This window comes from Megachile rotundata, chromosome 10, assembly GCF_050947335.1.
Source record: "Megachile rotundata isolate GNS110a chromosome 10, iyMegRotu1, whole genome shotgun sequence".
Classification (NCBI taxonomy): Eukaryota; Metazoa; Arthropoda; class Insecta; order Hymenoptera; family Megachilidae; genus Megachile; species Megachile rotundata.
This window is the reverse complement of record NC_134992.1, coordinates 17604271-17620143: the sequence shown is the minus strand read 5'-3', so window position 1 is coordinate 17620143 and position 15873 is coordinate 17604271. Positions and strand designations below refer to the sequence as shown.

Genomic DNA, 15873 nt, shown 5'->3' with positions numbered 1-15873 from the left:
TTATCTGTATTGTTATTGCTAAACATTTTTGATTAGAACTTCAATGAAATTTTTTAATTATATATACATATATTTATGTATAATGAAAATAACATCTAACGAAAATACATCTAACAAAATAAATTTAATTGTAGAATAATTGTCGAAGTAAAATTAAGAATATTTTTAAGTATGCATGTGTAATTGCATAATTAAGAACATTACTGTACTAAGCGTAATATTGTAAGGTGTGATACTTAACAATAAGGAATTCAACATTGAAGTACCTTTTTAATAAATTTATTATAAGTAAATTAACAATTTTTATTTTATATGTCTGATTTAGTAATGCGTTTCAGTTACAGTTGTTTAAAATATCATTAATTAGTGTCTACCATAAGAGAACGTACTTGTTTTGCGCATCTCGACAAATTCAGAAGACTTCTCATCGCTAATGTGATGCCAATCTACTATCTACTTCGCATTTTATGGTTATATATGCGGTGGACCAAAATACATGAATCATAAAATGAAGCAACGTGAGGGAGGCTGGATCATACGCTTTTCACCAGCAGTTACACAAAAGTTTAGAAATTTGTAAATCTGAGAATTCAAAAATGTACAAATCTATGGATTTGGAAATCTTTTATTTCTATATGAAGCATATGAGGTATCATAGAACAGTAAGTGACTATACCGAAAAGAAGATCACTATGTATACACGTTTGGCATCGTAAATATCGTTTAAGCGCTTGCGTATTATTCTGAGATATTAGCCTTTTCAAAGGCAACATGCGCAGAATGAATGAAATTTGCCTTTGAGTAAGTATGTTCTCTGATGACTCAATATTAGTACAAAAAATAATATCCATAAATGTGACTTTTATGAACAATCTTATGTGTTCGTAACTTCATGACTAAGTTGGAGTTTTTAAACATGAATATAGCATAGAGTAATTATTAAATGGAATACAACACGGTGGTTATATGTTACGAACGTAGTCGTGTGGACGCGACATATAATAGTATTTGATCGTTGACTGTCGAGTAAAGAAGTTCCAATTTAAAAGAAAAAAACATTTGAGTTGAATAGAAGCATTTAAAAGACAAGTGTGTGTAATTTATCGAAGTCGATAATATTTAATGTGCAACATGGCGATTATATTTAAATAAGTGCACGTCGTTTTGTTGTTATTTCGCTTACGAAGAAAAGGTCATACATCTTCCTTATAGAAATATAATAAAATATGTTCAAGTCAATTATAATATAGATGGTAAAAATTCATAATAATTAAACAATTTAGTCAAAAATATAAAAGAATAAGGATATTCTTTTTTCGTACACTTCTTGTTCAGTTTTGACTGTTATTTACAATAGGTTATAATTTTTTAAATATTTACATCAGTAATTATGAAAACGTTAAAATGTGTGTTATTATAGATTTTCAAGTTGTTATAAAACGTTTCTTTTCATGAAATGATAAAATCGTAACTAAGCAAATTAAGCAATATGTAAATATTTTTATAACGTGAGTGCGTTTTAAGAGTCATATGACTATTAAACAAATTTTAGACTCAAATGCACTACAATAATTAAAGTGACATAATCAACAGTGTGATGAGCAGCAGTGGATTCAGGGGAAGAGGATTTGGACTACGGGGTGCTCGATCGAATGGTCCAATCAATGGATTTAATGGGCCCCGATTTCCCCATCCTGGGTTCAACTATCCACGACCACCTCATAGATTACCTGGACTTGAAAAATGGATAGAGCATCCTAAGTTTATGTCATGGCAACAAAATAAAAATTTTCATCCTCATCCACAATACAGAGGTAATTTACAGTTTCGACCGAATAGCAGAGGACGTGCAGTAAGTGGTCGTGGAATAGTAAGATTTTCTGGTCCAGGTAGACCACCTGCTCCTCAGTTTTGCATGGGTTTTATAAGAAATCCTGCATCCAGAATACCATTATTACAAGAGGAACAAGTGGAAGATAAATCTATAACAGTTACACATATTCCTTTACTTGGTTCTGAAGAAGAACGGCAGCAAAAGATTACAGAGACAGTTGATAAGTTGAAGCAAAAATTATCTTCTATAACAGAGGAAGATCTTACAAATTTTTGGGAAGATGATTTATCTATTTTACCAAATAATGGCTTTGAAGAGGATATTCAAAACAAGGTTATTCCTGAACTTAGACATGAGCCACCAGAACTTGACTTGACTTTTACAGACTTTAAAGATATAGGCAGAGTTGATTGTAATAATTTAAAACTTGATAGTACAGATGAAACATTTAATGATGATGAAATTACAATTACTTTTGAAGAGAAGTCTAAAATTATAAATACAAATGATGAAATTATCATTGTAGATGAAAATAAAGAGGAATCTTTAAATACCTTGAATTTCGTACAGAATAAAAATGTTTTGAATCAGTCAGATGTACTAGAAAATGATGAACATCATAAAAAATTGCTTAATGATTTGCCTGATCCTGAATGTAACTCGGATAATTTAAATTTGCAGTGCAATAATGTTACAGAAAATTTAATGTTTTCAAACTCGAATGATATTAATGAAAAATCATCAAATTTAAAAGAAAATTTAATAAACTCGACATCTATAGAGTTAATTAGTGATCTAATAACAGAAAGATCTTCAAATTTAAGTAATGTGGAAACAAAATCTGTGTCAGAAACAGCTTCAAATAATCAAGGAGCATTACAAGTAGATTTTCCACAAAATCAAAATCCAGTTGAAACAGACATAAACGATACAAACAAACGTAATGTACAGGATACTATTATACACCAAATTGATGCAGCAGAAATACAGTTAGTTAAAAATGATCATATTCAGAATGATGTACAAACTAATATATCTCATAAAGAACCATGTCAGAATTTGGTAAACATATCTGATCCTTCTCAAAAAGGTTTATTTAATAATACACCTTCTAATGAAGACATTAATTTGAACATTGCCTGTGATTCAAACTCTTTGGTATGTCGAAATTTCAGTGAAGTAAATAAATCGAATGGCGATAAAAAATTGAATAATACACCTATTTTTAAACCAAGAGTTTTCAATGTGCCTCCTAGGTTTGCTCCAAGAATTCAAGGCCCTAGATGTCGATGGCCATTTCAACAAAATGGAAAAAATTTATTTCCTCATGGACCTCAAAGATTACCTTTTCATGGTAATCGTATAACTCCACCAAGACACGTTACACCATTCAAGTCAAATGATTTAGTATCAGTTGTATATGATCCACGAGCACGACCACCATTCACACCAAATGTACCTGTTTCAAGCCATAATTCTCAACACGCTGCATTACCGTCATTTTCACCTAAAGATTTTCCTCCTGCATTTGATCCAAGTGAACCTCCTCCAAATATAAGACCAAAAGTTATTGAATCATCTAATATGCAAGAAAATATGCAAGTTATACCTTCTTTAGATTCAAGAAATCAGACAGTACATATTCCTCGAGGTATAAATACGATACAACCACATCCTACATTTGATTCAAGAGGACCACTCCTTCGAATTCCAAATGTAACAACAACTAATGATAAGTTACCTGAATTCAATCCTCAACAACCACCACCAAAAGTTCATAAACGAGATGAAACTCTTCAGCCACCGCCAATCTTTGACCCGCGACTTTCTTCAAAGGAACGTTCTAATTTGATTGCACCATTAGATGCTTCAAGATCAAACATGATAAATTTAATAGAAACATCATCTGTTTCGGATTTTAGTATAGCTTCAAATTTTCCTCGACCACCTCTGGTGAATATACCTTCTCATCAACCTTATATTTCTACTGTACAAACAAATTTTCCACCTATTTTGCCACAAACAAATAATGGACAAATGATGATGAGAGAATTTACACTACTTCCGTCATCTATAAATATTACTAGTGTTCCACTACCTCCACCAAAAGAATCTCCATTGGAACAAAACTCAAATCCTAGTCAAGGTATAAGTATGGATGATGGATTAGAAGATATGCAAGAAGCAATGGAATTTGCTAAACAAATAATGAACATGACAGAAGAAGCAGAAAACGAAAAAGTATCATTAACACCATCAGAGATTCCTATACCAAATGAAAGTGCATCCCATTCTTCAGTAACAGATGAAGTACATTCTAATGCATTAAAGAAACAGAAGAGAAAAGAAATTAGAAAGAAAAAATGTAAACAAGGTGCAGTTTGTGGACCAGAGTTAATTAATGAAAAACCAGAAGATATTGAAGCAAATGAGAAAGAACAAAATCGAAATAAAAATATTGAAGAGACATTGTTAACACAAGATCAAGTACGACCTAAAGTGGTATTTAATTTAAATTCTAAAGCAAAGAAAATCCACAAATCAGAAGAATGGCACAGGACTCCTATAAGCAATCAAGAAAATAAGGAAACTTGCCAACAAGATTCAACTCAAAATTATGATAAACAAAAGGTGATATCTAAAAAATATCCTGAAAATAAAAGGAATAATACTAATCAAGATAAGAATAAACAAAGTGAAGATAATATTGAAACAAACTCAGGATATCAGGTACAGAATACAAACATTTCTGTACATGAACAATTAAATAATACTCATCAAGATCATACCAAAGGTTTGGAAAAGTCACATCTACATTCTTCAAATGCAATAATACCAAATATGACCATGAATTTGCAAAAGAATCAAAAGTCAAGAAAGGAGTCTAAAAAAGTGGAAGCTCCTACTTCAGAATCTATGTGGAAAAATAGAGTGATTAGTCGTTTTTTAAAGATGAGTAAAAATGATATTTGCAATATGGTTAATAATTCGAGTCTTCGCAAGTTCGATATTGCGATGAAACATTTAGTAAAAGAGAAAAGACCTTCTCTTTCTTTAGAAATGAGGAACACAGAAGATGAAAAAATGAAAGAATATGATAGAGAGGAATTTATGAACCAGTTAAATGCAATGCTGGATCCAGGTGCTGTTGTGGGTATCACAGATTTACCAACAGAATTCATTCATCATTTAAGCGAAGTTTTACAGCTTGATCCTATGCCATTTGATCTTGAATTTCCTGAAGCACAAAACTCAGATGTTAATAAAACTCCAAGTACAGATCAAAATGATATTTCAAACATGAATACCCTTAAATGTTTAAATAAAGAAACTAAAATTCAGCATCTGACAAACTTTCCAAGATATGAAAATATGTATATGGAATCTGGAGAAGATAATTCGTCGTATAACGAGGAAGAATTATCTTATCTTTCTCTTTCACAGGATAATGTCAATTCATCAAAAAGTTCATTAACAAATAAATTAAATTCTGAAGCCGAAAACACATGTAAGAAACAGCAACCGTTATTCAATGAAGCTGACTTGGATGATATATTGTCAGAAGTTACTGATAAGTCAGAACAAATTACAAAACAAAGTATGATTCAATCCAACAATGAAATGTGCAAAAGTTCCTTGTTAATGCAAACAGTATCAAAACCTTTAGAATGTAACGCGTTTTTGCAAATTCCTAATAAAACAGTTGCTGATCTTGATGATATTTTTTCAGCTGGAATTGCACGGGTTAAATCGCTTGGTAAAAGTACAGATTTGGATAATTCAAGAACACGTAAGTGCAGTTCAGAAGATAGAGGTACCTTTAGATCTGAAAGGTATGAAAGATGGTACAGAAAAGAGCAAGAGGATCCAGATACATTCAGAAATTTAACAAAAGAAGAATGGGAAGCTAAGTATGGATCTATAAATGCTACAGCAAGCTTAGCAGTTACACGACTATGTGCCTCTAGTAGCGCTGAAAATTTAAGTATGGAAGACACAAGAAATAAAGAAAATAGAAATTGTCGTGCACAAAGGTATTGTTCATCAGATTCACCAATGAGACATTTAAGCTTGAGTCCCTCAACATTTGAAGTTTCTACAAGTAATTCAGGTGTATGTACAAATGAATCAGAAGAGATACGAAGGGATGACCAGTCAGGAAGTAGCAGTAGCGCTAGCATGAGTAGTTCAAGCGATAGCGACGAAGAAACTGTTGTCGCTCCAGATGTGACAAAACTGTTGAAAGTTATTAAGCAGAAAGAAAAGATAGCAAAAAAACGTTCAGTCAATGAAACAATAAGAGACGAAGTGACTGCAGAGATAGAGAAGAAATGGAAAGAGAAGAGTAAATACAAGGAACGCAAATCTCGTAAACGTGAGAAAAGAAAAAAAGATAGAAAAGAGAAACGTAAGAAGGAAAAGAAAAAACGAAGAAATAGAAATTCTCACTCTGATACTTCAAGATCCAGTGAACAAATGGAAGAGTTCCGGTTACTCACAGAAAATGAAATAAAAAAGGAAGTGATTATTAAAGAGGAACCAGTAAGTACTTTCCAGGAGAATGTTCCACTTAACAATGAAATTAATCATTCTTCTGTTGTTCCCAATTTGGCTAATAAGCCAGTTGAAGTGATTTCACGAACTGAATCTCAAAATTCACAGTTAGAGAAACAACAATTTTCTAGAGTTACATGTGATATTACATCGTCACAAAATAGGAATAAGCCAACTGTTCTTTCTATAACTGTGCAACCAAAAACGAAAGCACAATTAAAACAAATGCCAGAGTTTAGTAATACTCAAGAGAAACAAATCATAGAAAAGACAGTTGCATTTACAAAGAATAATTTAATAAACGCGGACAGTAAAAAGATGAAAGATCAAACAGAGAAAATTAAACATAATGAAACTGTGGAGAATAATAATGAACGAATAGATACTGTTCCGTCTATGAATAATTCTTTTCATCACATTAATGTTTCTGTAAATATAACCGAACCATCTTTGTTCGTTCAACCACAGATTGAAACTAATAGTGATAACAATGAGGTGAATACTAAATTACTTATGTGTAATAGTTCAAATTCTGTTAACGAAACTAATGAAAATAATCAGTCCATTGATCAGAAAATAGTTGCGGCGGGTGCTACTCTAACAGAAACTAAAAGTGGTTATAAGAAAATAGACATAAAAGCATACAAAGAACGCACACTGCAGAGGCGATTGAAAGAACAAGCTATGGCAAAGGAAAATTCAGAAAGTTCTATTGCGTATTCTAAAAATTTGCATCATATTTCACCGATAAGTAACGCCAATACTGAATCATTGAATATAACAAAGGAGATAAAAGCAATAGAAGGTGATGTAAATAAAGGATTGTTGAAAGATCCACGATTAGATAAAACTAAAACAGCAAGTATTCCAGAAGCTAAACAGAAAACTGATGCAGGAGAAAAATGTCAAAACATAATTAGTTCCCAAAAGAATAAAGAATCTTTAGTTCCTGTACAATTAAAAAATGTCAATGAGTCAAGGTCTAATGAAAAAAAGAAGAATACAACTGAACTAATTGAGTCTGAAATAAATACTCTTCATAATTCTGATAAGGTACATAAAAACAATTTGCAATCTTTTTCTAAACATACAACTGTAGTTAGAGAATTTGATAATGGGCGTAAGAAATTAAAAACATTACCATCTACTGTTGAATCCACTAAATTTAAAAACATTCGATCAGAAGGAAGTAAAGAATTGAAATTGAAAAAAGAAAAGATCAAAAAATCTATGGAAAAAAAGAAACAATCTTTGACAATAGAAAAACAGGCTGATAAAAAAGTGATTGAAGGTATACAGGTGTCATCACTTATTAGTAGTACTAATCAAACTAAAACTGAAAAGATAGATAATTGTAAAAAATGTGTAAGTTTATCTGAACCACAAATTACACATTCTGAAACATTTTCAAATACAGAATTAATAATTAATAACGAACCTAAACACAAAGAAATGAATACTTGTTCCATGACAGAAGAAACTGTCCATGTACTATCTACTAATAATGATATTACAAATCAGGTCAATGCAAATGTTCAGCACCGTACGGATCAAGAATCGACAGAGATTCAAAGTTCGATAAATTTGAAAAACAAGAAAACTAGTATTAAGAACATCGAAAAAAGTATGATGAAAGATGTGTATCCAGCTGAAATGGAAAATTTAACAACTCTCAGAACTCAAAATAATGTAACTTCAAGTATACAAGATGTACAAGCCTCAGAAGTTGTTAGTCAGAAGAGCAATACACATCTAGAAGCAAAAGTAAATAATCTTAAAAACCAAAATAATAATAAACCTATGCTTCAGTTGCAAGATGAACAAAATTCAAGTGATTACGATAAAGATCTGGGAGCTAAATCTCCAAACAGTCCAAAAAGTCCATTTAAAGGTTTTCATGTGGAATCCATTAAGGAAACTATTCATCAGATATCTGAATTAGGTAACAAGAATAGTCGAGAAAATATTAAAAAATATCCTGAGCAGTGCTTACAATCAAATCATAATAATAAATCCGTTATAGATTTAGCAAACAGTGAACAAACTACTGACATTGAGTCTTCTAAAAAACGGAAAGACAGTAATGAAACATCGCCGGTTTGCAACTTACCAGAAAACCAACCAAGTTTTACTGAAAGTGATATTACTAGTAGAATAATTCATGATGATTCAAACGTTACAGATAAAATTGAAATTGGTATGAAAACGTTAGAAACAGAAGATAGTAATACGCTGCAAGAGCAAGCTGAATCTTCTGATGCTAATACAAAACACAATGATAATTCGCCTATAATGAATATACACAATCAGGATACATTTGGCGAAGATAGTGAACCATTTATTGTCTTGGATGAGTATATAGATGATGCAGATGAAAAATCAATTGAAAAATTAAGTGCACTTGATTTAGATCTTGAAGACTGTATTGCAAGGGATGCAGATGTATTTACGAGTAAACATCAACAAGAAAAAGATTCTACAAATAGTGTTAAACCATCAAATTTCAATTCACTTGATTTTAAAGATTTATCAGAAGTCTTTGATAAAAATAATGATCGAGAGGAAAATCAGAATATCATTTCTGAAAAGGAGAAATCGTTATCGAATAAAAGAAATATTCTTTCAAAAGAATTCACTCATGAAGAACCAATTATAAATTCTACAAATGTGGTTTCTAAATTAAATTTAGAAATAACAAAAAATTCTAAATTAGTTGATTCCATTGTTCCAGTAATTCCAGCAATAACTAAGCAGAATATTGAAACAGATATCGCTAATATACCAAAAAATAATTCACAGCATAATTCTGAACGATTTAAGGTAACAAGATCAAGAGCTGCTTCTATTGAAAGTGAGACCTTACTAAAGTTGAATGTTCCAACAAAAACTGTTATAAGAAAATCATTAGAAAATTTATCTGCAGTGGATACACCGTCATTTGAAACGCAAGTTGAGTTTCTAAAATCGAACAAACAATTAAATAATAGCGAACAAAGAAATAAGCGAGACTTGAACGATAGTTTAGTAGATAAATTAGTTTCAACAACCACATCTGAAATAAAAACACCTACGGTAGAAGAAGGTAAATTAAAAAGTGTAAGTAAAGCAACTTCAAAAAAATTAGACCAAAGAGAAGGAAATGAAACGTTACATAAAGTAAAAAATAAATCTAAAATGAAACATACAAAACGAAAGAAGCGTGATGTTTCAAAACAGTTGATAGCGGAAACAGTAAATTCAGATATTACAGAAGTTAAGTATCCAAATACGAAAGAAACTATCATGGCCAGAATGATTGAGATTGATGTTGAGATTCACAAGTTAATGACAGAGAAAATGACTTTATATCAAATGCTGACAAATGGCACTACACCAACTGAGAATAATTTGCACCAAAACAATATGGTACACACAAGTAAAGAAATAGAAGTACCCATAGTGAGACCTCGAACACCATCTGTATTAATGTCACAATTAATTCAGAATCTTGAAACTAGTCCTGTAACAAATCCATGTGCCAAAAGAAGTACAGGAACTGCATCTGTGAAGGATACTATGGTTAATTCTACACAATGTGGTACATCTAAGGCATCTTCTAAACAGGAACATAACACTGAAAAGAAGGAATCTCATACTTTCATTTGTGATTCTAATGAAGAAGAAATCATAAATACAAGTAGTAATAAATTATTAACTTCAAAAAAGAAGAAGAAACATAAATCTGAAAAGACAATTAAAAAATTGGAAAACAAATCAGATAATAATATGTCCACCACTGATTTACAAAAGACAGCTGTAGAAAGTAAACAATCTAATGAACAAGACTTCAGTCACAATTCATTAAATGAAATTGATACTCAAGAAGACTCCAACAGGATATCTACACAAAAAGTTAATACAGAGAATACACTGAACAATGATAAAGCAGAGTTAGATATTGATAAAGTAAATGAAAAATCTGACGAATCAACAGAATCTACGATCTTCACCAATGTTACAGATTCAAAGATTGAGAAAACTTGTTCAGCAAAAGATAATGAAAACATAATAGAAACTTCTAATGTTAAAGATTTAAGTTTAAATTCAGTGATAAAACCATTAGATAATAAAATACTAGAGAGGTCACTAATATATTCGGATGATAGTACTTGGGATACTCTTCTTCAGAATTCAAGTACTCATAATAAAAAGAAATTAAATACAGGTCTTGCCCTTTTGGAGGAAACGTACAGAAAAGAAATAGCAAAAACGCGAAAAACAAAAATTGAATCACGAAAGAAGAAAAAGAAGAAACTGCAGAATGTACCAGAGGTTGTAAATACATTAACTCCCGAAGAAGAAGAATTACCACTGTCTGCACTATGCGCTAAAAAATTACATAAAAAGAAAAAGTTACTTAATTCTCGAGATCAGCAACCAGAACAAACAGATACTGATCAACAACTTTGGAAAAATGTGGTTGAAGTAATAAATGCTGTCGCAAAAAATAGAACAGATCAGCTTTACATGGAAGGATCAGAAAGACAATCAAGTGGTGATTCTGGAGATGTTGTACTTGACATAGAAAGGAATGCAATATCAAAATCGTTAGAAGAAAAAGAAAACCAAACAGTATTTTCCTCCATATTAAACAGTACTAAAGATAATGCAAGTAAAAATCTTGACAAAAACAATTTGCAATTAATATTGCCTTCTGATAAATCTCAACACTATGAAGAATCAGGTGAACAAAATTTGGAAGCTGAGGTAACATCAAAATGTACAAGTAACTTGTCTGAAACAACTGTAAGTATTGAAAACAATATAATAGAACCTCTGATACAAAAAACTGTGGAGAATGATGGCATAGAAATTAATCAATTACATTTAATTGAGGATTCAGATAATACAAATAACAATCGTAATACATTTGATATTTCACAAGCAAACCTACACGAAGAAAAAGTAGATAAATTAAAGGAATTAAATGTACAAAAAAAAGATATTAATATTAAAAAGAATCTTACAACGGATGAACCTTCACTACAAATGGTAACAATGTTGCAGAACTCCAAGAAAAATGAAAATTTAGTTGAATCTAATAACTGTAAAAATTTAACTACATATGAAATTGAGAAGGAAGATTATAATTTCACAGGAGAGAAAAATAAACAGAACAATTCTTCAATTTCTGACCAAAAACATGTCACTGATACTTCTAAAGAAGTTAATTATGTATCTGACAATGAGTACTTTATGAATCTCAAGAAACAAAAAAGTATACAAAACTCAAAAGCTGTAAGTGAAGAAAATAATAACAGCAGTTCAGATATGTTAAAAGCTGGAGAAACATCAAGTAAAAGAGTGCCCAAACGTAAAAGAAACCGTAAAGTTGCTGTTCGAAGAAGTTCAAGGTATACAGAAGAAACTGTAAAACATATAAAATTGGAAACTGATGGAAATTCTCAGGGTATAGAACAAGAACTTCCATGTCAGAAAAATGTTCAAACGATTTTTCCAAAAATATCTGATACACCACTGCCTGAGAAAGAAATGGAGAATGCACAGTTGAATGCTAAAAAGTTCAAGCCTCAGAAGTCAGTGTTTAACAAGAAAAAGTATAGACCTGGACCTCCGGTGGTTGAAATTCCCACTGACCAATTAATTCCAATAGATGAATCGGTAAAAGAAATTAAAAACTGCAAACAGTATATTGTATCAGAAACAAAGAATTGTGAAGTGAGATTGGTAGATTGCAAACATACAATTTTAAATCCAAATGTGAGACCCAATGTATTGCAAAAATATGGAATTTCTACAATTAACTCTTGTCCATATCTTAATTCAACTCAAACAGATTCTGTTACAAATATTGTACAATCAACGTCAACCAAAGACTTACTGAATAGTACATGTGTAAAACGAAAAATTTCAATAACCGAGGAATGTGTGCAAAGTCAACCAGCAAAATTGGTCAGATTTGAAGAAACACAACCATCGAATAATGAAATAGATGTTGCTGATATTGAAAATGATAATGAAGAGTATACGAATCTTCAAGTTGATGTTATGCCAATTTTAACGAAAGAGCCGGTTGTAATAAATGTTCCAGAGAATTGTGATAAACCGGAGATCGAGATCGTAGAAGAAAAAACGACGTCGACTATAAACCAACAGTGTAGTAATTCTGAGTCAACATTGACTGTGATAGATACGAACGATGATAAAGAATTACCAAGGATACAATATACGGTTCACAAAGGACCGATTTTAGATATTAAGGTAAAGAAACGAAAGCAATATAAAAGAAGAATGAAAAAAAAACATTGATAATGCATGACTATTGCTTCTTTTTATTGATACGTTCTTTTTATTGTTTTAATTTCAGTGTGTTCCTTTTTTTATGACAAATGTAGAGTCTTTCAACAAAATATGTATTATTTTTTTTATTATCCATTTACAAGTTTATGTTTTGTGTTATATTTTTACAGTATAAATTTTATATTTTTATTTGCAACAAGTGTATGGATAGAAATAGTATTAATAAAATCGTCAATTATTTTTATTTTCAAAGATTTCATTCATTATCCTTCTTTACCTTGGTCATTATTATTTATTTAATAAGTGATTCGTTGTATATTTCAATGCAAATCTATATCATTTTTTATATTGTACAGATAAATAAAAGATTAAAATAGAAATAATACTATTTTTTAATAAATCTTTGGTTGCATTTAATCAGATAACAGCAAGAATAAATATGCCCTTTAGGTTTTTGAGAATTCATTCCTAGCTGCAAGTGAGGATGGCAGAGTATATAGGTATAATCAAGCATCCAATGGAATATTAAACATCTATAAAGGTCATACGGCAGCAGTAACTTGTTTATATGTATATAATACAATGGGTGCGGATATTAGTAAAGAATGGATGTTTTCTGGTTCATTGGATGGAACTTTACGGTGTTATAATATCACAGTAAGTAAAACATTGCTACGTTATAATTACATTAAGATATATCAAAATATAATATGTACCAACATAAAACAATGTTCATAATACTGTTCTTACAAATGTTATTAGACTGGAGCACAAGTAAGAGACACTGCAGACGTAGGTAGCCCGATACAATGTATGGATGAAGCATGGGGGATAATCTTTATTGGTACAAAATCTGGTCATGTATCACGTTACCACGTGAAGGTCTGTCAGAAAATATTATAAACAAGATTATTTTTTACAATCTTGTAAAAGAAAACATTACTTAATGTTCCAGTCAGGTGTTATTAAAGGAAACAGTATACAGTTCTCAGATAAATCTGTACTAGCTTTAAAAGCAACTAACGAGGGTCCACGAAAAGTTCTCATTGTAGCATCGCGTAGTCAGCCAATAACTATACGTGATGCTCAAAATGGCCTATTTCTTCGTACAATTTGCGGTCAAAAGAGTCACACAGTGTATAGTCTAATGCGTGATAATAATTTAATTTATTGTGGTACGAGTAGTACATCTATACCCGTATTTGATTTTACGGTTAGTAAAATAAATATTACGACGATATGTTGCCTGTAAATGTCCAATTTATGTTAATTTTATTTTTGTAGAATGGCGAACAAATATTACAGTATGATGCAGGAGTAGGAATTGTATGTATGCGTCTCTACAAACAATTACTGTTTGCTGGATGTTACGACGGAAATATTTATGTATTTGATACAAAGGTTAATATTGTATCTAGAATGTACAATATTGTATACAATATTGTAAAACATTATACTAAACTTTAAATATATTATAGGATCATCGACTCGTGTGCAGTATAGCTGGACCAGGCAACATGTTATTAAGTATGGAAGTTATAGACAATAAGGTATTTATCTTATCAAAACAGTGGAACACGTCTCGTTTTATGGCCTTACATTGAACTGTAGGAACAAAAAATTATAGAAAGAATCATATAAACAGAGTGGGAATTCCGCTAATAATGTACTTACATCCACTAAAAGGGTGGGGGAATACTATTTGTGTACGTGAAAGTCAGTATACAGGGGCAGTCGTTTAGTGGGCCATATAGTGAGACTACACTATAAAAGATTATTATAAGGTGAATGTAAAAGTGACTTAATATAAAATGTAAATATTTACTTTTCACAGATCATAGCAGGTAGCAAAGATAAACGTTTGCAGTCATGGCAAATGCCAATACAAGTACGAACATTACTACAGGTGAATCAACTTTAAATTAACACCTAATCCCTAGTCTAGTCGTGCTCCTAAAAAAAAAGTATTGATTTACTTTGGAGTGCATCCTATGTTTACAATTAACTTCTATAAAATAATTGTACAAATTAAAAAAGACTAGATTTGTAATATGTATATACACACGTAACATATAGATATATACATAATCTTATTTACGAAATGATGCACATATATATAAATACGTTTGTACAGAAAATTAAATTATTGGTACTGCGACGAAATCGACATATTTACGATACATTAGAAAATTATACTAGATTCTTGTCTGTAAAAAGCGACAAAACAAAAGATATTTATTCGATTTTATAAACTCGCGCTACCGAGGACAAACCTCTTGTGCCTTGTGCGCGTTACGAAGTGCTTTTTTTTGTATTCTTGAATAGAAGCATAAATAATAAATGAATGAAACTAAAAATTGCACTTTACAATTCAAAATTTTGTAAACTTTGCACTTATTCCTTTTTTTTCTTTGTACTTTCCATTAAATATATTTATAAAATATATTTCAATGTGGTACTGTATACTTAATAAACAATAACATAATAAATGTTAATGTTAATAATATTTGTTAGTTTATGTTAAGTTCACAGACTGTTCACTTTTTATATATAACATGATAAGTGCAAAGGATTTAAATACTTAGCATTGATATAGTAAGATTTCAATAACTTAAATAAGAAATACATGTTTGAGTTTATTGATAAATTGTATGTCTTATTAAATAATAATTGTTGCAATAATTTTCTCACTATTAATAATTAATCATTTTCTTTTTTTCTTCAGTCTGTTCTCATAACGAAACCGTGGACTTTTATACATTTATAATATATCAAAGTCTGCAAAGTATGCAAAAATCATGTAATGTATAAATTGTGGAGCATTATACTTTGTAGATTTAAATATATCATAAGTGTGTAATGTATTTTGATTTATACACGTTATTTTTGTTTGCTACTCATTTTTATCTCTTATGCATTATACTGCAATTGGTATTCTCTTTCTTTGTTACGAACCAGATTTATGTTCTATGTTAATTTTGTTCTTTTAATTTGTTAATTGAAGCAAGAAAGATGTGTATTCTGTCAATGGAGTGGACAAATAATTTTAAAATGTGATTGTGATGAAATGTATATGCTAAGGTAATTTGTCTGTATTACACATCATATAAAATATATAATTTCTAGAGAAGATAAAAATTGTAGAGGAATCATACATAATTCCATATTTTACTGTGAACTTCACC

General features: G+C 30.5%; 1 protein-coding gene across 6 annotated transcripts; it reads left to right on the top strand.

Moving 5' to 3' along the window:
* The first annotated feature begins 668 nt into the window (after positions 1-668).
* LOC100881984 (uncharacterized) lies at positions 669-14851 on the top strand. 6 transcript variants are annotated; one of them, XM_012294922.2, is made up of 9 exons: positions 669-801; positions 1594-5432; positions 5565-12649; positions 13139-13345; positions 13451-13570; positions 13644-13901; positions 13973-14089; positions 14167-14238; positions 14523-14851. In XM_012294922.2, the coding sequence occupies exons 1-9, from the start codon at positions 785-787 to the stop codon at positions 14607-14609; spliced, it is 11802 nt and encodes a 3933-aa protein (XP_012150312.2). In that variant the 5' UTR covers positions 669-784; the 3' UTR covers positions 14610-14851. The 6 variants fall into 6 exon arrangements, with proteins under 6 accessions (XP_012150312.2, XP_012150309.2, XP_012150313.2 ...); XM_012294919.2 differs by having other exon boundaries at positions 1594-12649; XM_012294921.2 differs by lacking the exon at positions 669-801 and adding an exon at positions 818-1192 and having other exon boundaries at positions 1594-12649.
* Positions 14852-15873: the final 1022 nt, after the last annotated feature.

What these genes read in the sequence shown, in the direction of transcription:
- LOC100881984 (XM_012294919.2), top strand. An exon ending in GACCGATTTTAGATATTAAG is followed by an intron (nt 12,650 to 13,138) that starts GTAAAGAAACGA and finishes TATGCCCTTTAG; the next exon opens with GTTTTTGAGAATTCATTCCT. An exon ending in TGGAAGTTATAGACAATAAG is followed by an intron (nt 14,239 to 14,522) that starts GTATTTATCTTA and finishes TACTTTTCACAG; the next exon opens with ATCATAGCAGGTAGCAAAGA.